This window comes from Medicago truncatula, chromosome 5 (genome assembly GCF_003473485.1).
Source record: "Medicago truncatula cultivar Jemalong A17 chromosome 5, MtrunA17r5.0-ANR, whole genome shotgun sequence".
NCBI lineage: Eukaryota > Viridiplantae > Streptophyta > Magnoliopsida > Fabales > Fabaceae > Medicago > Medicago truncatula.
In genome coordinates, this window is record NC_053046.1 from 11,099,583 (window position 1) to 11,122,634 (window position 23,052).

Below are 23,052 nucleotides of genomic sequence, written 5' to 3' on the forward strand. Positions count from 1 at the left end.
GCCACACTGCACGTTTAGTATGAAGCTACTGTCTGGAGCTTCTAAATATCATGTTGGTTTGAGCATTGAGGCGCGAGAATTATAACTCTAACGCCAAACCGAACATTGGCTTCATTGCATGCGTAAGCAGGCATTTGTGTACATAGGAGTAAATATTCATTTTGGTCATTAAATTTGAGGCATTTTGAAAATAGTTCATGAATGTATTAAAATTACAAAAACATCTTTAAAATTTTAAATGTACCTCTCATTAATCAGTTTGGTTCTCAAACGTGTTATTCAATAATAGATTGGTCTTTGGTGTATATTTTGTTAATCATTTGATCAAGAACATTACTAATAAAAGACCCTTGACAACAATTTTGTAATCTTGATGCATTTAAATACTATAGTATTGGTGCTTTGCATGTTTGACGAAAAGTACTTATGGCACAATATTTGGGCACCCACGCGCCAAAATACATATCATTTAATTATTTTAAAAATATTCATTATTTAATTCTTTTTTCTTTTGTACTTTTTTACCAAATATGTGAGTGTGTGACCAAATATTGTGCCCAAAATGTAGTGTCCATCCAAGACTTCCTCACCACTTGTAATATAAGTGAGATGAGACAAACATAGTGTGATACACACACATGCCATGTTGTGCACTGCAAGGGGGAAGGGAAATAAACCAAGACGCCTGCCTGCCCTTTTTAAAAGGAGAACATATTTCTTGGCCTTACATAATAAAGACACAAAGCTAAAACAACCAAGTTCAAGATAATAACAGAAATTTACATAACAGCACTGCTGGTTATATTTTAATTTAACTCATTTCAAATACATTTTTCCTTAAAGCCTTGTAAATCTAGCCAAAAAACTAAGCACATGATTGAAGATAAATGAATCTATACTCTTGCAACATAGATACTGCTCAATTAAGCGACATAAATTTACAAAGTTGAGCAGCTACTGAACTACATTAAAATCTCTGCCGATCGAAGTTCTTTACAACTCATCCATTCTAACTTTATTTCCTAAATAATGTTTCATTTTTTCTTTTAACCTAGTTTGTGATGACAATTTTTTTCTTTTCAAAAATAGGAAAACAATTCCTAAAACTGTTTCTATTGTGTCTCCTTGAACCCAGATGATGTATTAACCAAAAATCATAATGGTATAATAAATCTCACTGAAGGCTGCAGAATCAACCATTCCAAATTCCGAATGTTCAAAGTATGGTGCTGAAACTTTCGATCGGATCAAATTCTTCCAGCATGGAAGCTGCCTGGAAGCAGTCCGCAGCATCACCCATTCGGCCATCGTGCTTGTGAATTAATCCCAAGTAATACCAAGCCATAGGATTGGTCGGTTCTATTCTAAGCGCATCAGACAGCATGCTTCTCGCAGCAGCAGGCAAAGCTTTTGAGCCTATTTTATGAATCAAAGCACTCATTAAGATTTTGCTTGGAACATGGTTTGGTTCAAGTAGTATAGCATTAATAGCAGCGTTGAGAGCTTCTTGATTTTGCCCGTGTCCTTCAAACAAAATACCTGGTATAGAAGCGTATAAAAGAACATAAGTATATAAATATAAATATCATACAAGTTGACAATTCTTAGCTTTTGGCTTCATTTTTTATGTGCTATCTCCACATCCTCCATGAATGTGGCTTTGCAAGTTTAAACATTGATTTTTTCTAAGATTATAACGCGCAAATCTAGCACTGGCCAGTCATAAGCACTTTTCCGATATGGACATGAGTTTTGAAAATACGAAATCAAATCTATAAATCCAACATGCTAGAACGAAAAAACTTAAAGAGCACAAAGGATTTAGTCTTGCCTTCAGTACGCAAAATTTCTACAGAGTACTCCTTCAACTCTCTAGCCTTTTGCAAACAGATTTCAGCATCCTTCCAACGAGAAAGGCTAGCATATAAATTTGCAAGACCATGCCAAATATCAAATTCATTAACTTTATCATCTTCAACCTAGAAAGAGTTGACAAAATGAAATTAAGAATGATTTTGCAGTCAGTAAGCAACAAGCATCTCAAATTGTTAAAAAAAAAACTAGCATCTCAAATTTTCTTTTGGTGAGGGAGAGGCAAAACAAAACTGAAAGAAAGAAAGGATATATCCGCGTAACAACTAAAAAGGAAATATTAGAGCTTAAGAACAACATAAAAGGAAAAATACATGAAACAGTTTTCTTTTAACATCTAACGGTCTTTTCTTCCAAAAACAATATAATGGTTCATTTGTGTTCAAAATAACGATTCTATCATTCTATGAAACAACTTTATTTTAGATCTTCAGAAAATAATATATTTAGCCAAGAAAGAAGTAACAAAACGGCTATATTTGTTGAGGTTGTTATAATTTTTTAAAACTCAACAACAACAACCAAGCCATATCCCACTATGTGGGGTCAGCTATATGGATCAAATTACGCCATAATGTTCTATCATATACCATTATTTTTCACTGCATCTAGGCAGCGATGCAGCGGCCCTTTCTCATTTGACACTGTACTCGAGCTATACAGCGTGTTGCTTCCAGGCAACGACCTAGCATTCACACTATTTTGTATTTGGTCCATGTCATAGAGATTCGACAAAGTTTTGCGTTGGTTGTTGAGGCCTAACACAACGCTCTCCTTTTACCCGGGCTTGGGTCCGACAATTATACCAAGGCTAACATAGGCAAGATTTTTTTAAAACTCAATCATTGATTAAAAAAGTACTTTCACTTTATATAAAAGCATAAACAAGCTTGGCTCTATGAGGAAATACAATTCCACCAGGACGCTTATTGAGCTACTACTACAGTCTAAAGCAAAATCCATTATGATGAGATTGAACTAATTAAATGAAGAAAAAAACTTACCATAATCTGCTAAGCTCACATCAATGTTTTGCTCATATTAAATTTAAGAACCTGTCAAAGCAGATAAGTAGATGGCAGAATCTTACCTTCGAACTAATTTGGAAAGACCCAAAGGATTTCCTCTGGGCTTGAACCAATGCAAGAAGGTAGCGATAGGTTTCGATAGCATCCATCGGTTTTGATTGGGAGATCTTCAGCTTCGCTTTAAGCTTAAGCAGAGGCCCCTGCTCCCATCTCACAGTCTGATCTAAAGCAGCATCTGTCACCACTTCAGCTTCTGGAAATCTTTGTTGTGCCGACAAAATCAGAGCAAGCAATATCCAAGCTTTCACTACTGAGCCGCCAGTTTCGTTGAAGAAATGACGCGCAGACCGCAAAGCAGAGGTCAGATTACGGTGTTCAGCGTACTGAACCGCCAACTCAAAAATCAGATCAGAATTATTTTTCTCCAATCTAGTTCCCTCCTCCAATGACTCCAGAGCTTTGGACTGAAACCGAGACCTCTCGAAGTCAGAGGAAGCAACTTTAGCTTGCTTTCCAAGACAAAGTCCCAACATGCGAAGAGCAACACCCTTTAAATGTTCATTTGGACCATGAGCATTCTTGATTGCCCTCTGCGCATGGCCGACTCCCTCACCGGCAAGACAGGTATTCTCACTGCAGATCTTAGCAGCTAATAATAACGATGTAAGGTCATCTGGCCGTTCGTGTTTGTGCAAGGACTTCCTTAGCAGATTCAAAGCACTGACATTTTGTCCGGCAGCACAATGACATAAAGCTAAAGAATTCCAACGATCGATACGATGGTATACTCCAGGCATCAAGTCTTCAAATTGCATTGCTAAAACGGAAGTTTGGCTACATACGGAAAGTGCAAAAGTTAGGTGCTCCATGATTGAAGGATCCCATTTTATCTTACCATGACCAAACTTTCTTATAAGAATCATTAAAAGCAAAATGGCCTCTTCGAGATTATTTTTAGGCACATAAGAACCATCAACCTGAACTGCTAAACTAGGTGGACTTGCCTCCACACCACTATACAGCAGAAAAACAACAAATGATTTCTGAATTCTTGAACAGCAATCATTATCAAGGTTCCATTGACTAAGAAGGGCACGCCGATAAGCAGAGATTGCCTCGTCATAGCAACCTCCTTGTTTCCAAAGCTCTGGAAGGAGCTCTACTGCATGGCTGACTATCTCTTGCAGTTTACCATCCACTTGAAAATCAGGTATGCCCTGATAAAATATCTTCTCAACAGCATCAAGAATACGTTTACAGTCATTAGCAGCTTCTGCAAAATACATTAAATAAGTATTTCAAAGTTTTACATCTGATTCAGAAATATCAAATATAGCATTACTACCTATGAAGCAGTGACACAACACTAAACTGACACCTAAGGGTGCTAAGTTAAGAAAATAAAAGTGATCGAATGTAACCACATGTGTCAATGTTGTGTTGATGTCGGACACTGACACGTCGAACACCAATCGCGTTCGATCTGAAGTGTGGTGCTAACTACATCATTACTATAGGAGGAATCATTTCAGAAGATAAAGTAAGATTAAGAAAGTAAACAGGTGGAGAACAATTTTCAACAGTATTCAATACAAACAGCTTTTTTAGAATTAAAAAAAAAAAATCAATACCAGCAAATTTCCCCAGTTTTTGTTGGGACTTGGCTTTTAAGTAGATAGCTTCAAGCACCAAAGTAGCAGCATGCTGAGAGACTGAAGAAGGTGATTCTGTGCGAGTACGACCTTTTTTGACAGGCGATTTTTCAGAAAACGAGGGTTGCAACCGTTGGATGGCAGCATGGAGATCGATCCCATCAAAGACACGAAGAGCACCTTCTACATTACCTCTCTGATACTCCAACTTCCCAAGAAGAGCCCTTGCTTCCTGTTAAAGTTTCAAAAGAAATAATGGGCCAAAACTTAGACATCTGATCCATTTATCCAGAAATATGTTGTGGAAGATCTTGAAAAACAAATTTCTCAGGTATACTTTGCATTGGTTTTACATATTTGTACCAACTATTTGTCAAGTTTCAAATCCAATTAGGTAAGAAAATCATAATCTATAGCATAGTGAATGCTTACGTAAAATACAATCTCAACAGTGAACTCATTAAAAGAAAGAGATAAAATTTTACACTCATGAACATGGAAGTTTTATTCTTTGTGAAGGGAGTACTATACTATAAGGTTTTACTCATATTTAAATAAATTTATCACCTAATTGTTTGGTGTTAAAAATGACAACTTAATTGCTATTAGCTAAAGAAGATAGGCATTAAAAAGTTTCAATGCTGAAGTTTAATATTTTTTTCTTTACTAAAACTTTATTATTTTTGTCCTCATTTCTCAACCAACTCCAAACTCATACCATCAAAAAAGACAATCCTCATAAAAAGGGTTGCCTGGTGCACGAGGCTCCCACCAAAGGGGGTCTAGGGAGGGTAGATTTACGCGTTCTTACTCCCGCATGCAGAAAGACTGTTTGAAGACAGCAATTTTACTGCCGCGTCAATGCTTGCTCTCAAACAAAAAAATTGGTTGTGCAAAATGTAAATGATAGATAATGGAATCCAAACATAGCCTGAGGAGAAAAACTTCTACAACACAGAAATACTTAATGAATGACAGGTATGAACATATTTTCAGCAGAAGGTTCAGAGCCAGGACCAGATTCTTCTACACTAAAATTATGGTACTAGAAAAGCCTCATGTCCTCCGAATCTCAAACAATTCATTATTAACATAATTGATAACCTTGCCACTTGCTTCAATCGATTGCCCCAAAATGGGTATCCATTGTAAGACAACATAATGAATCTTAACTAATTAGCAAAATGAAAGTAACAATCACATGTCATATTTTTATTAAAAGGCAACCTAGAAGGGGGAAAAACATGGCAGGCACAAGCTAGCAAATTATGTGATCATCAACAAACTAACCTCAAAATTGAGTGACAACCCTTCTCGCAACGCAGATTCCGCTTCTTGAATATTTCCTTCATCAAGCTTAGCCTCAACTTCTGATGCGGCCATGCGACTTCCATTGGCATGAACCTCTCTAACCGAAAACCTTTCATGCTCACCGGAGGACTCCATGATTCATCTCCCCACTACCTGCACACACAACCATACTTTTCACATAAGTTTCACACTTTCTTTGTCCCTTTGACCCTTCAACGCCACTGCAAATTCATCATTCACATTTCAAAAAAGCCAAGTGCATGTTTGAATTGACAGTGTTTGACTTAATCACATTGTGTTACCGTGATTCCGACAAAAGCTACATTTTAGAATTTCAACAAAATCACGTTGCCACCATGATCTTACCAAACTCACCGTGATTCCAAACAAGCGCAAAACAAAATTCCATAAACTTGGAAGTTTCAAAATCACAACAAAAAAAAATCTCCATTTCCCACACGGTAACGGATCCAAACAATGTCTAAAAGAATTTCAAATATCCAACAAAATACATTATTCATGAAATGGGGTTCCATTGTAACACAAAAAGAATCAAACTTTAAAAACAAAATTCAAAATTGCAAACAAAAAATCATTGGGTAGAAAAAATTAGCAGATCTTGGAAATGGAAGAACAGAGACTACAAAAAAAAAAAAAAAAAGACATGATTTAACGACTGACCAAAGCAACGTGGGCACGGAGCAATGGTGAGAGATGCAAGAGTGAAATCAAACAAGATCTAAGGGACACTTGGTTGTGATCAGCATTGGATGAAAGAAGTTAACCTATGTTGTTGTTGTTGTTGTTGTTTGTTAATGTTTGTTTTTGTTTTTGTCTTGTTTGAGAAAAGAACAAGACAAATGAAAAAGAACAGAAACATAAGAGTAGAGATCAACCGCTTTCACAGCACAAACGCAGAATCTAGTGAGAATCTGCACAAAATGAAATGGAATGCCCAAAAAATGTTACAAATAACTTATAAACTTATAGTAAATAGTAAGAGAAAGAAACTTATAACTTATAAGTTAATTTACAATTGAAAAGTTTAATTGATGGATTATAGTTGAAAAGTTAATTTATCAAAATTAAAATGTTTGATAAAATATTTACATAAGAGGATTAAATGACATTTTTTTTGACAAAAATAAAATGATATTCATTCATTCAAATATAGAGTACATCATATACAAACATCGCTCAAAATGTAAATGGTGAAATACCCATGCTTTCGGATCTGTAACGTTGACGTCCAAATCATTGCTTGAATTTGTAATTGATTGATGTAGATATTTCAATAGGAACTGAACAAACACCGCGACAAGACGCGAAATCAAACGCCGCACAAGACGACGAACAAAACAACGCTGCACTTAGACAACGAAATCACAAAAAATACAAAAGGAAAAACTTGATAGATGTGAAAGCCACTTATTTAGATTAAAAGAAAAGGGAAAAAAAGACGTAGAGTGATGATTCTAGGTCAAAAATAACCTAAAACCACCCTCTCCTCGATGAACGAGGGAGAAAGAAAGTTTAGAGAAAAGTTGGAGTTTCTCTCCATAGAGAACTAGAGCCGGCTATAACTTGAGTTGCCTTCACAAGAGGATTAAATGACATATTTGTTTAATTTTTGATAAATTATATTTATTAACATTTTTTTACTTAATGTTTATTATTTTTTTAAATGTTTTAATTTATTTCAAATTATTTTCATGTCCAAGATGATAAATTTGATTTATGAATTTATTTGACATATTTTGTTTAAACAAACTTATTTAACTTCATTTTTTTATAATTTTATTTAAAGTCAAATACTTTTCAATCATATACATTTTATAAAAATTTGAGATTTTTTTATTTAACTAAATTTACTTCACTATTTATAGTATATTTTATGAATCTAAAAAAATAGGCAACCTCCAATATACAAATCAAAAGCAAGGTAAAAAAGAAAAAATGTGATCAAGATGTTCAAACATATATTAAAAAACAAACAAGAGCCCCTCGCACAAGATATGTCACAGAAACCTGAACCTTAAATTTCAGAGTTACACATCAAAAGTCCAAGCTACATCAAGTGGCCGTAAAACGAAAAATAACCAAAACCAAAATTACAAAACAACCTCTAAACACATTAACGGATTTAACCTCTAAGTAGGATAACCAAAATCGAATAAGATGTAGTACAATTTTAACCACCAGAAAGTTTAGAGTTTAACATTTTCAGATAAACGAGAAAGTTGTTGCGTCTAGTTATGAAAAATCCTTATGTTACGATTCCTCTAAATAATAAACAACACAAAGATCCAAATGATGTTATAAGCCATGCGAGAGTTATTGGAAAAACCTCAAAGCACCCCAAACTGAATAGAATGATCTAAAAGATTCTCATGAAAATTAGCAGTAATCCATAACCATCCAGAAATCAAAAGACATAGTCGACTGTAAAAATCATAAGTGAAGAATAAATGGTCACGGTCCTCCAGGACTACACATGCCGCCGAACAAAAAGAGTGGCATACTCCAAAATATTTCGCCTGCACAAATTATCTTTTGTCGCTATTCTATTTAGAAACAAATGTCAAGCAAAGATATTAACCTTTAGCGAAATCGCCTTGAGTCACAACACATGATTGAAGCCTTCATCGTGAACAATTTCAGCAGCATGTAAATTATTATAGGCACTTATGACTGTGTACCGTTGTGAAGAATGAAGCTTCCAAACCCACCGTCTGCCATTCCAACTTGCAAAACAGCTTGAGACAATCGACCCACACTCTCCCTCATCAAACCTTCCTCCCAAGCGAACAACCTCCTCCACTATTTCCACGCCTCACCATTAACCTTTTACCCTAAAAAATACATCTCCACAACCTGTATGGGAGATTAGTTTTACCAAAAAAAAATGCAGGTAGTTGTTTTATTGTAATAATACCTAAAAAACAATAAAATCAAATTAATAAGGTTAAAATTGAAAGAAAATATAGAAAAACAATAAGTTATAGATTTAACGCTATTTGAAATAACATCTAAAAAATGCTATAAGTTGCTGGAAAAACTTCTTACCCAACTTTTTTTATTATATCAAAACAAGCTTATAAACTAGTCCAATAAATTTTAAGCTAGGTTATTTATTTATGTTGCCAAATAGAGTCTTGCTAGTCCTCCATGTACATTTTTACCAAAAACACAGATGTGACTAATTTTAATGACATGTCATCTCCATGTATCCGTCAATGTGAAAATTAACATTTTACCGATATGCTAAAACATATCTTAAATTAGAAGACACACATCTAGGACCTCAAATATCATAATGCACAATATCAAATGAAAATTTGAACTTTTTATTTGCACTATTAGGAAAAGGCCCCCGAACATATTTGCCAAGTTGACAAGACTCATAGTTTAGAGTCGTTAAATGTGAAAGTTCTGGAACCAATACCTTTAACTTATCCAGACTTAAATGACCAAAACAACGATGAATAATATTTAAAGATGTAGAAACACCAAATTATTGTAGACGTGAGAGGATAAAGGTAAATAAGACCTTGCTCCAATTTTATTTCTCATACTTGAACTTGTATAGAGAAAGAATCCGAACAAAATGTTAGGGTTAGGTAGCCATCAAACACTTGGAATGCAACCAGAGTGACAAAAGCCCAAATATTTGCACAACATAGCCTCGTGTAATTGTTCATAACAGTAAAAAACAACACAATCGCAACGAAACCTTCTCAGGACACCTCAAACACTAGACCATGAACTGGAAGAGGTTCTATCATAGTCAGAAAGGAGGAGAGAGTCGTGTGGCAATAACGGTGACACGAGTGGGTGCCTGTAGGGCGGCGCGTGGCTCACGTGCTAGAGAACAATTGTGACAACGCGTGATTGAGTGAAAGTATCAAAGCTTTACCGTTTGAATTTCGCAGTTTCAAAATCATGATAGAGTGAAATCATCAAAGAAATGCACAAAGCACGATAGAGTGAAAGTATGTCTATTAATGATTGAGATTTAACAAAAAAAAAAACTAAAGATGAGATTAAAATCCAATTTAATACATTAAAGAAATGCACAAAGCATGATAGAGTGAAAGTATCAAAGCTCTACCGTTTGAATTTCGCAGTTTCAAAATCATAATAAACAGGTGAGGTCTACGTTACCCTCTCTTGTTTAGGGGGGTAATTACCTTCTCATGATATCAACCAATCAAAATATAATTTACATAGGCAACATTAAATGTCAAATAAATGCGTCAATTTTTTCTAAAAATAAAAGAGTTAATCTTAATCATAAGGTAATTTTTAATACTTTTAATTTTTATTTAATTATATTAAGGTGTTCAATCTTAATTAATTTACACTACAAGACTTATAACAAATAAAATTTTACATCAAATTTATTTCATTTGAATGTCCTTAAATTCATCATTTACATCTGGAAGGGGTAGGGTTTACGAAAGTTAAGATTGTTCTGAAAACAACAAAATTGATGTGCAAAGTTGCTCTCAATTTTGGGTTTATTTTGATGTCAGGTTTGAATATTGAGTTAGAAAATAATAATAATAATAATTATAATAATAATTTTATAAGGCAAGAGTCCACTGACATAAAAAAGGAATAGAAAACAATCCAAAAGATAGAATGTCTTGCAGATTCCAGTCTATGTTAGGTACTCATATATATTATTAAAAAAAGGAAAAAATAAATACAAAAATGAACTGGGGGGACATAAACCTAACCCAGTCAATCCACACAAAGTGTATGCCAACACAAACAAGTGATACAAAGAAATAAAAACAATACCGGTGGATGTCTAACAGGCGCGGAATGAATCCAAGAACCAACAACTCCTTGCGACAGCAACAAGCCTAATGTCTCTTTCGAGCCAAACAGTCCAACATCAGACAGACAGATGAGGATTTTGAAACCGCATCCAAGTTATATGGAGCCAAACTTCGTGAAGGTGAGAGATTCTACCGCCAACACGGATGATCAGAACCCCACGTCTACAACCCCTATGCTGCGACGGAAAGCTTCATGGCCATTTCTAGCCAAATCCAATAGAAAGCAATTCAAATCCAATTGAAGCCAGATCAAGTGATGATCATCAATGGGTCCGAGCACCACGAGCACCGCCAACACGGTAACACCTGCACCCATCATTCGCAACAACAATGGACAACAAGTGCATGACCATTTCTAACCTAGAAGACCTGTTACGAAGCATGTCTATGATCTTGGAGGAGCAATAATAATAATAATAGTAATAATATATGGTGTGACAATTTATATAACTAAATCTTTTTTTTTTTGATAAAACTAAATCTCTTTCTCTATAGGATTTTGATTTTTATGTTTAGAAGAAGATTTGAGGTGAACATAATATATTAATTCATGATATTTGAAGATATATTTGTGTAGAAATTTTTTTGATTCAATGAAGATGATGAAGATTCAAAGGAAGAAGATGAACATCTTCATCATCTTTTCCGGATTTTTTTTTTCATTTTTAATAAAAAGATATTTTAAAAAATAAAATTATGTTTTTTTTAATAAAAAATAGAGAAAAAGAATGTATATGTGCTTTTATGAGAGATAAAAAACCTAAACGGAAAAAAATAAAGATAAAGGACCAAAATGTTATAAATAAATAAGATAAAAGACCTCTAATGTAATCTTGTCTATAATTAAATAAAAATTAAAATTATTAAAAGTTACCTTATGATTAAAATTAATTTTTTTAAAAAAAATTGACTCATTTATTTGACATTTAATGTTGTCAATGTATATTACATTTTGATTGGTTGATATCATAAGAGGTAAATACCAAATCTAAAAATTACCTAATAAACAACTCAGATGAGATTAAATAAGCATCAAATTTAATTAATACATTAATGAAACATCTATCTAATTTAATACATTAACTAATTTTAAAGAAATGGACAATGCATGATAAACCGGTAGTAATGCCCTATTTTATAATGTGGAGAAGAGTAGTAAAGTGTCTGGGGGGTTTGAAGCTTGAAGCTTAGTCCATGTATATAATATACAATAAATCTGTCAACTGAGTTAAATTCACGGGGATAACAATAATGCCCTATAATATATATGTCAAATAACATCATATTGAATAAATAGTATATCATAATCATATGATAAATATGGATCTCATATTTATAGTATGTGGTTGTTTCCTTATAGGGACGGACCTGAACAAGGCATAGTGTGGCAGATGCCACGCCAGTTCAGGTCCAATACTTTTTATTTTTATTTTTTTTATTTTTGTCGGTTCATTGTATATTTTTACTTATATATCAATACAAACACCTAATTTTTTCTATGTTTATACATGCGTCTATATTTTTACTCATATATTAATACGGGGACATACTTATTTGTGTAATTTATATACGGGACTATATTTTTACTCATATAAGATAACCTATTTTTTTTAATATGTGTTTATATTTTAACTTATAGGCTTAAATGCTCTTTTAGTCCATTAACTATTTAATTGGTATCGCTTTGGTCCCTTAACTAAATAAAAGATTGTTTGAGGATTTTAAGTTTTTTTTTAGTCTCATTTTGATCCCTTCTGTTATGTTTCCGTTAGGGTTTTAAAAAAAAGTTAACTCCTGGACACGTGTCACCTTGTCATTGGCTCTGAGTTTTTTTTTTTTTACAAAAAAAAATTATTATTTTTTTAAAAAATATATATATTTTTAAAAAATCCCACAGCCAATGACAAAGTGACACGTTACAAAAAAATAAAATATATTTATTAAAAAAATTATTTATTTTTTTATTTATAAAAAAATAATAATTTTTTTTGTAAAAAAAAAAAAAAAAAACTCAGAGCCAATGACAAGGTGACACGTGTCCACACTTAACGTTTTTTATTAAAACTAACGGAAACCTAACAGAAGGGACCAAAACGAGACTAAAAAAAAACTTAAAATCCTCGAACAATCTTTTTTTTAGTTAAGGGACCAAAACGATACCAATTAAATAGTTAAGGGACCAAAATAGCATTTAAGCCTAACTTATATATTAATATGGGGGCCGATTTTTTTTTAATTTATACATATGTCTATATTTTTATTCAAATATCAATACAAAGACTTTTTTTTTTATAATTTCTATGCAATTGCGACTTGCTTCCAAAAAAATAGCGCAACGCGCTCACTCGTTCATATGCACAGTTACTCTGCTAGAGCATTTGACATCTCTTGTAACCTATATAAAAAGAGATGTTCTTAGAACAATTAATAATGATATGATTTTATTTCATTTTCAACAAATGAAAAGTAGATTACACTTCATTTCATTTTTTCCACATACAAGTACAAATATTTGTCAATCTTCATTTAGAGAACCACTCTCGACTAATATTATACAAAAAATTCAAAGATTATATCCTTCATGTCATTTGAACGTTGCATGTAAGTCGCAACTGTCTTTGTCTCTAAAAATGGATGACCTACAACCAGGAAACTTAACTCCATCTCAACAATCAGCCGCACGAAATTGTGATGAAGGCCGAAACAGCTGCTGCCGCTGCAAAAATCATAAAAAACTTTGCTATAACAGCTAGCACCAAACAACGACAAAACTCCAAGAATAGCAACATCTCACCTTCCACTCCATCTACACTGCACCACCGATCAAACAAACCTCACCCAAGTGAAAATAACCTTTGGTACCGGCTTTGAATGTTTCTTTCCAAAATAATGTTGCAATCACAATAACGTTTATGGACCATTTTGAAGAGTTTGTTCTTGGTTTAGCCAGCAACAACATTCATCATCTTATTATACAACAATGGATAAAAAATAAGACTTACACAATTATGTACTTAATCCATTACACTACTTGTACTCTTTTTCCTCCTATTGCGGGCTCTGTGTGTCTTGCGCTTGCCTAGCTTAATAATATTATGCTGATTCAAAAAAAAATAAAAATCCATTACACTACTACTAGAAAAATTGAAACATCAAACAGAAAATTTAGAGTCAGGAAAAGACAAAATATGTCAAGTTTTAGAGATGTCAAATATGGTGACCAATTTTATTTGTTTCTTTCTATTTTTTCGTCCCTGTCCATCGGGAAATTGAACATAATAAGGTGGGTTCTTTCCAACCAATTTTTTTTCAAAGATAAGAGTAAATATCAAATATTTGACCACTTTTTTTTTTTTTTTTTTGAAGGAGTCAAATATTTGACCACTTAAACAGCTCTCTCTTACCACTTAAATAAATTCATTCTTGGTTAATTTTTTTTTTTAAGAATCATTCTTGGTTAAATGTAAACACCTTTATTATTTTATTAAAAAATGTAAAAAAAAAAAAACTTTATAACTACAATTCAATGAAGACTTAAAAAAAAAACTACGATTAAAAATTAATGGAGGAGTAATTTATTTTTTATAAGGAGATTTTCTTTAGAAAAGATAACATAAAACAAAAATACTCTACTTGACACTAACTTTTTTTTTTAATAATTAAATATTAACCTTCTTTGGGCCTTTAAAACACACTTTGGACGTTTTAGAACGTGCCTATATATTGAATTTGTTAGGTTTAAGGTTTGAGGTTCACGTTAGAGTCACAAACTCACCTTCGGGCAGTGAAAGGCATGATCAAACCGTTCATTTGTCTACGATAGAGGAAACAACTTCCATCAACAATCACCTCTCGATTGTATCAGGAAAGCACCTTCGTGTGTCTACCACTCTTCCTTCCGATCTCATTCTAGAAATCCTATGTAGGTTACCGGTTAAGTTCATCCTTCGATTCCAATGTGTTTGCAAGTCGTGAAATTCTTTAATATCTGATCCCAAATTCGTCAAGAAACAACTCCGTGTGTCCGCCACTCGAAACCTCCACTTCCTAAACTACACTCGAAAAATATTTGGAGAACCATTCAGGATTATCTTTTTGGCGGTCTTATTGTTCCCGTTATGAAAGGGGAATTTGTGAGTGGCGCAATTAATTTGGTTGTTCTCTAATGGTGTTGGGAATGTCCACGCTTTATTGTTTGTTTCGATTTGGCAAAGGAGTCTTATCAAAAGATTTCACCTCCTAATTTGGAAGGGGTGGATGTGCGTAACTTGTCGGCTTTGGGTGTTTTGAGGGATTGCTTGTGTGTGACGACTACTAGTGATGATGTTTGGGTTATGAAGGAGTATGGAAATAAAGAGTCTTGGACTAAATTGTTTACTATTCCTTACATGAGAGATCCTTCTAAACGTGATGTCTTTCCCAAGGCAGTATATATATTTGAGGATGATCAAGTGTTGTTGAAGTTTATGAATGATTTTGACTTGAATTTGATTCTTTACAATCCTAGGAGCCGTACTTTGAAGGCTAATAATTTTAAAGATATTCCAGAAGTCTGTGTTGAAAGTTTAGTATCACCTTGTTCTCTATATTAAGATGTAGATGTGGTGCTTTGTCACTTGAGCATTGTTAGTTTCTATTTATGTTATTTATTTTGTATTTGTCTTGGTTACATGTTATTTCTTGGATTATTTATATTAATGAATTGATGGTTTTGTAGCTTCAGAAATTTCTGTCATTTTCATTTATATTATTTGTTTGTCAGAGGTTTTTGTTCTCTCATCATACATTACATTTGATATAGTTCACAATTATGCATTACGTTATATGATACTTCGTTTAATTTCTATGATTCTAAGATATTTTTCAAAGGCATTGTAATTTTCATTTTTTGCATTGTATGCTCAAGGTTACACAAATATTATGAAAATATAAAATTATGAAATTTAACATGGGAGAGACCAAGTGCATAAAAGTATAAAATAAAATATATTCTTCACTTAAAAAAATATATGTTAAAAAAATTGGACAGTTAAAAAACATTGTTAAATATTATGAAAACATCAAATGAAATATTTAGCATATAGTTTCAAATTAATTTATGTATTTTGGTGAGATATTTATGCTAAGTAGCAGTTAATTAATTTTAAAAAGTTAGAAGTTAAAATAATTTTTGTCAAAAAAAGAAGTTAAAATCTAGCGACACACATACATAAAAAAACAAAATCAATATATTATATTATATTATTTAAATTTAAATTTATGATTTAATATACAAACGTGTTGAAAAAACATGTTAAAATTATATTAAACCATAAAATATAGCGCCTGGTTCGTTGAAATATCCATGCTACATATTTAGAACAAGAGTCTAATTAACGAGTGTCCTCAGACACTCTTTAAGCATTCAAAATTTATTTCCTAAAAAAAAAAGTTAGTATAATTTGTTTGATAAATAAATTTATTTGGGTTTGGTAGCATACTAGTATATCACAATTCACTCTCTCCCATTTCTCTCTCAAATTCAGAACCACCACCACAATGGATTTCCTCACAACTTCTCCTTCTCTCTCACGACGCATTCCCACCCTTTTTTCAAAACCAACCATTTCTTCTTTCAACTCGAAACCCCATTTCCCTTTACAATTTTCCCAATTTCGCACAACTCCAATCAACTGCGTTCTCACAACCCCATCTCCTTCCAAAAATCCAAACTTTAACCCCCAACTTCAAAAACCCAGTATCACTTTTCAACTGTCTTCGCCGCAGACGCCGGAACGGGCTATCAGAGGTGCTGAATCTGATACTATGGGGTTGTTGTTGAGGGAGAGGATTGTGTTTTTGGGTAGTGAAATTGATGATTTTGTTGCTGATGCTATTATGAGTCAGTTGTTGCTTTTGGATGCTCAAGATCCTACTAAAGATATCAAACTTTTTATTAATTCTCCTGGTGGTTCCCTCAGGTTAGATAAGGTTTTTCATTTGTTTCGTTGTTTTTGTAGAGTTTGAATGTGTAGGATATGTGCCTTGGAATTGGATAAGGGTTTATGAGAATTATTGGAATTGTATGTGATAAGATAGATTGGAAACTGGAAAGATAAGATTAGTGGGTTGAAAATGAAATTGTAAAAAAAAAAGGGGTGTTTTTTGTTTTGTTTCATTGTTTCTGTTGCTTTTGAATGTGAACAATATTTGCTTTGGAATTGGATAAGGGTTTATCAGAATTGTTGGAATTCTATGTGATAAGGTGGAAATGGAATATAAGATTAAAGGGTTGGAAATGAAATAGGAAAAAAGATGTTCTTTTGTTTTGTTTTATTGTTTCTGTTACTTTTGAATGTGAACAATATATGACTTGGAATTGGATAAAGGTTTGTGAGAGTTGTTGGAATTGTATCTCATAAGCTGGATTGTGAAGATAAGGTTAAAGGGTTGGCAATGAAATAGAGAAAAAGGGACCTTTGTGGCCTTTTTATGTTAATTTTGTGAGGGGAAATAAGAATATGAGAAGGATAACTGTGACCGATTTTGGGGGTGGCTTGGTTTGATTTTAATGTTTAATTTATGCTTCTTTTGATTACATTTTGCTAAGAAAATACTTAATTGATGATAGTGTGATATTATACTACAACTTGAAACTCTGAGTGAACGGACATTGAACGTAAAAAGGTTAGTTTCATGAATAACGAGTTGTGATTGGATAGGAAAGGATTGTGTGTTTAATATGGGATATTTTTTAGGAGTTTAATGGAGATGCTCTGTCGGTATATCCATACAAGACATCCAATGACACTGGACACGAACACGTCGACATCGATAATTTTTAAAAAAAAAAATACATAATTCAACGTAGTCACTAGTGTCGGTGTTGGACACGACACATGTCGAACACCGGGACACGCCTTCAAAGTGTTGGTGCAACATAGATTTTGATGCATGTTAACGATCCATTAGATTGTTAGTGATGGAAATTATTCTCTTGTTTTCCCTCCAGCATTTTATACTATTATATTTTATTCAGTGTGATGGTTTTCACATGTTGACCACATCAGAGTTTTCCTCTAGTTTAATTCAGGAAATGAGAATCTTCTTTGCTAAATATTTTGTCTAGTTTTGAATTTGTCCTTTTTGAAGTATTTTACGGGAGGATATTTTGTCCCCTTTTCGGGAACTTATATCTACGAGCATTGTTTTCCTCTTCTTATAGACACACACTGCATGAATGGAAACACCAAAAGCTTGTCACGTGATCCATCTTTAAAAGAATAGCACATTGACTTAAGTTACTTGAGAGCGGATCTATTTTCTCTTAATTTTTTTACCTGCTCTCTGCATAAATAATGATTTCTCTTATACTCTTGACTCTTGAGGGTTCTGAATGCATCAGTATTTGTGTTCGTTGTTGGAAAAATATCTGAATCATATATATACTTGCTAAGTTTGAGTTCCTCTAAAAAAAATCTTTAAAAGTAAAATTGAAGTAGGAAAATATGTGGGGGCTGCATTTATCTTTCTCATCTTGTCATTGTTTTATTATATTTTTTCACGAGAAACAACCAATGCAAGTACAAATCCATTTGTGTTAATATATTACCAAACCTTAGGCAGCCATTCATTTGCACCTTTGAAGCACACATTCTTAAAGAAAGAGCCTTGCTTGTATATGACATGTATTAGAACAAAAGGATTATGCATTTAGTCTGGTAGATGCTACCAATACACTCTTTCCATAACACCATCTACTGTTGGGTTGAATTTTACAGGGGTCCCATACAAAAAGAGTCAGTTGCAAGTCCAAATGAAATTCATCCAATAATAGTGTTAAGGATGGTCTAAACATGGCCTACGAAATACTGTGCTTGATTAAAGAGAGGATTATAAATACAATCGTTACAGAGAAAAATTTGGTAGCTTCCATTATAGAGATGGTAGAAATAGAATATCTTTTTAGGTGGTTTAAACATGTATAGAGTGGTCTGTGAGTAGTGAGAGCCAATTTTATAGATAAATGTATAAAGGTGTCAAGATTCAATTGGGAAGTAGAGACTCGCTGCCACGTTAAAATGTTTAATGATTCGATGTTTTTTTCTTGGCTTTTTGAACAAATCTAATAATCTAGACTTGTTCTTCTCATTGTTACATAAGATTACATTTCCCACGTGTGTGCATTGTCTGTCATTGTCTATGTTGTGTCATTTGTTCTATTTGTTAGTACATTTGATATTGCCATCATAATATGCTGTGTCCTATGTTGTGTTCATGCACAATGCCATTTCTATATTTTTTACCTTAACTTGCTAAAACTATTCTATCTTTGATTTGTTTGAAATCCATCTAGTCACCATGCTAGTAATTATTGCTTTGGTGGTTTGAGTGAAAGTTGCATTTTCCCCCCTCATGTGGTGGTATATTCATTAGCACCGTACAACCATTTTCCTCCTGTCTTTTTGTAATCAAATTAGCACATAATCAGTCCCAATTAGTAAACAGCATGCCCCCAGAATTTCCCAAATGATTTGTAATATCAAATCCTTTATCCACTAAATCTTATGAAAGCGGTCAAAGTCTTGTATTGCTATCTCTCAAAGGAAGTATGCACTCGATATTTTGAAGGAGATAAGTCTTATAAATTGTAAATCAGGCCAAAGTCTAAACTGAAATGTGGTTAGGGTTAGCCTTGACCGTGGCTGAACCCAAAGACTAGAGAGTCCCAAGATTGGAACCAGGGTTATGATATCTACTTGAATCTGAATATTTCTCTCTTACTGATAGTAAATTAGTAATAAAAAGTTTGTGGAATCAAATCATTATCCCTATAAATATAAAAAAGCTAACGAAAAGGAGAGAATGACAAATCTGATTAGTGATTACAATCAATAACAATATCTCAACAATCCCTTTCAAGAAATCACTGGCCACTCTAACTTTAACTTTAGGACATTGGAACATGGATATTTTCTTGAATAATATGGGAAAGACCTTTTGGTTGTGTGCTATGTTTGCTGTTATTTATTATATGGTGCCTATAGTTGGAGAGGAATGCTAGAACTTTCAAGGACAGCTATGGGATAAAACTTCTTCATGGTCCTCATCTAATAATGATTACTCGGAGTGCCTTTGGTGAATATGTAAAGATACCAGAGACCTTCAGTTAGATGAGAAGTTTTTTTTTTCCTTCAGCTGTTTTTTTGTTTTTTGTTTTTACTCTTATCTTTCGCCATTCTAGTAATGAAAACCAAGGTCATATTGAAAGGGCCATATATCTGTTTCATTTCCTTAATTTCATTTTGAGCTAGTGTCTATTCTTTTTGACTGGATTGTTGATGCTGATCCAACATAGATAGATATGTTCTCATTCGTGTTGTTTAAGTTTGGATTGGCATAATGATCCTCTATGCTGTTAGGCAGCTAGGAAAACTAAACAGATGACTGTTTAGGTTTGCTTGAAGTCATGTGTCTGATGGCTTCCTTTTGTTAACTTGTTATTAATTAGTGATCTTTTCTGCATGTTTTTGTTTTTCGTTGCAAGTGTTTGTTCTATCTGAAGTCTCACATCCTTTTTCACAGCTGACTTATTTTGCATGCTATTTTTTGTTTAGTGCTACAATGGCTATCTACGATGCAGTGCAGCTTGTTAGGGCGGATGTATCTACAATTGCAATGGGCATTTCAGCATCAACAGCCTCAATTATCCTAGGTGGTGGCACCAAAGGTAAGCGGCTAGCTATGCCCAATACGCGAATCATGATAGCTCAACCACCTGGAGGTGCTAGTGGACAAGCTATAGATGTAGAAATTCAAGCTAAAGAAATCATGCACAACAAGAATAATGTGTCCAGAATTATATCTTCCTTCACCGGCCGCTCACTTGAACAAGTTCTGAAAGATATCGATAGGGATAGATATCTGTCTCCAATTGAAGCCGTGGAATATGGAATTATTGACGGGGTAATCGATAGAGAAATGATTATTCCTCTCCTGCCAGTGCCAGAAAAGGTGGAAGAAGCAACACTAAAGATCGATGATGCGGATTTCCTAAACCCACATATCCCAGATGATGAGATATACTAGCCTTTAATGACGGATAGTGGTACGGTATATCATTGAATACTTAAGATTCATCCCCTTGCGGGGCTTGCAGTATACTGCATTTTAGGCAAAAAAAAAATGATGTTGTAACAAACTCTGAAAATTTCAGGCTTATTGTGTGTAGGATGCCGCGGCATTTTTATTTGTCTTTCAACTGTGATCCAGTAACGGAGAAATTTGTTGATTATTGTTATATTGATTGTTCCTTTCTTATGTCTTAACTACTACAGAGTCTTTTTTTTAGTCGCACGACATTTAGAACCTCAACTTTTCCAAGTAGAGCCTGGTGTATCTGTATTAGGGGCATTACAATTGTCTTAGGATACGTTTGGATTGGTGGAGTGAAAAGTCGCAAAAGCTGTGAAGTTTGACATGATGTCATAGCACCTATTGAGGAGTTAAACATCTCGAATTAAGTTGTGCCGTCGGAAAACGCTCTTAGCGCAATATCTTCATTTCACTGTGAATGCACTAGCAGGTCGGAAAACGCTCTTAGCGCAATATCTTCATTTCACTGTGAATGCACTAGCAGATGGCACGATGAACAACCTCTCATGAAGTCTCTGTTGGGATCTACTCATTGGGTAGAAATTCGAAATCAAAGCCATTGCTATAGTCCAGCAGAAACATATCAAATAGAGTTTAAATAAGCTTAAAGATTCTGAGTGCATTTTGTTTCAGCTTTAAAAAAAATAGATTTTGAGTTAAAAAATCTCTAGAGATTTTAAAAAAAATCTAAAGCTATTTCTATTTGTTTACTATCATAAAAAATCATTTTTCTAAGATTTAAAGCTCTTACACTTGAGTTCTTTATGTTTAGAAAAAAAATAGATTTTGGAAAAGCTACTTGAAATAGCTTTTCATTTTAAAGCTAAAAATGATTTTTTTAATAAAATGGATTTTTTTAAAATCTAAAACAAATACTAAAAAAATAAAAAAAGTGATTTTTTTAGATCAAAAATAGATTTTTTTCAAAAAAATCCAAAACAATCGGGCCCTCTATGAAAACATGAGAATTTAAGCTAACCAGAACTTAAACTTCGTTTAAAATTGTTGAAAATACTGATTATAAAAGAGATAAGGGATATAAATATTACACACAATAATTTATGTCCTCACCCCTATATTATTAAACATAAAATGTCAATAATGATAGGCACTGTTTTGTAGGTCAATCTTTGACTTGTCACCAAGAAATGAAATGCTGCCGACTCATCAAAGAAGGAGCCTTTAATTTATTTGTTTTTTACTATAATATTGGGACACTACCGCTTAATAGTAGTAACTAATCTTAGTTGGAGAATTTGAAAAACAAATAAGATGTGCTCTTCAATTTCAACCAAAAATTTTCTATATGCATGAGACAGAAATTAAAACTCCGACCATATGTTTAAAAAGCCTAAATCTCTTGTCTGTTCAACCAATATATTTTTGATGGAGCCTCTAATTACTAATTAGTGATTAATCAAATATTAATTTTGAAACTCAACTCTCAGCCTATGTCACAGTGTGAAAAAAGCTAAAAAGAGTAGCCTTGTCTTTTTTGTTGAAAATTTGGGAAACTTATTGCCGGATGAACCGAATATACCCTTTGAATGATAACGCCATTTCATGTTTTGACTCTAATATTCAAAACTCAAAAGTCCAAACTAATACATGTATTTTTTTATTAAAAAAATAATATTAGCAATCAAAGTCTATTTCTTGTACTCCCTCCGGTCATATTTATAATCAAAAAATAATTTTTTAGATACATTGAATAATTAACTAATGTATCTAACATATAAATGTGACCGGAAATATTAATTATTCGATGAACTTAAAAAATTATTTTTTACTTATAAATGTGACCAGAATGTGTACTAATTATGCCTGCAATGATGCACATGTGAAGACATTATTATTAATGCTACTACTACTATTGTCATGATTTTTGAAAATATTATCTACAATCGTAGATGACCATTAGCTTAAATAAATAAAGGTCCAGTTTATTTAGACTGGATTTTGTATGAGTTTTTTTTTTATCTAATAATTAGCCTAATTCTTTACTTCTAAAAATATTCTTATAAATATTTACAGGGAAATTAAAAATTAAATTAATCTTTTTTATGAAAGAAAATTAAATTAATCATAAAATTCAAAATATGTAGATTAATTTTGATTTACGCTAAAACCATTATATAAAGATACATAATCATTTCAAGTAAAAAAAGATACATAATCATATGGAGATTATCTTAATCATTTTTTTAA

The 23,052-nt window shown here is 33.0% G+C and overlaps 2 protein-coding genes across 3 annotated transcripts; one reads left to right on the forward strand and one right to left on the reverse strand.

Moving 5' to 3' along the window:
- Positions 1 to 854: 854 nt before the first annotated feature.
- LOC11415592 (protein NPG1) lies at positions 855 to 6,824 on the reverse strand. 2 transcript variants are annotated; one of them, XM_039834452.1, is made up of 6 exons: positions 6,649 to 6,824; positions 5,843 to 6,016; positions 4,532 to 4,784; positions 2,963 to 4,173; positions 1,832 to 1,979; positions 855 to 1,539 (listed from the first exon to the last, which is right to left on the reverse strand). In XM_039834452.1, the coding sequence occupies exons 2-6, from the start codon at positions 5,996 to 5,998 to the stop codon at positions 1,217 to 1,219; spliced, it is 2,091 nt and encodes a 696-aa protein (XP_039690386.1). In that variant the 5' UTR covers positions 5,999 to 6,016; positions 6,649 to 6,824; the 3' UTR covers positions 855 to 1,216. The 2 variants fall into 2 exon arrangements, with proteins under 2 accessions (XP_039690386.1, XP_024640320.1); XM_024784552.2 differs by having other exon boundaries at positions 6,545 to 6,823.
- Positions 6,825 to 16,185: 9,361 nt separating this feature from the next.
- On the forward strand, positions 16,186 to 21,009 carry LOC11409952 (ATP-dependent Clp protease proteolytic subunit 4, chloroplastic). Its single transcript, XM_003612554.4, has 2 exons — positions 16,186 to 16,670; positions 20,307 to 21,009. Exons 1-2 carry the CDS (start codon positions 16,249 to 16,251, stop codon positions 20,776 to 20,778), a joined length of 894 nt encoding a protein of 297 aa, XP_003612602.1. The 5' UTR covers positions 16,186 to 16,248; the 3' UTR covers positions 20,779 to 21,009.
- Positions 21,010 to 23,052: the final 2,043 nt, after the last annotated feature.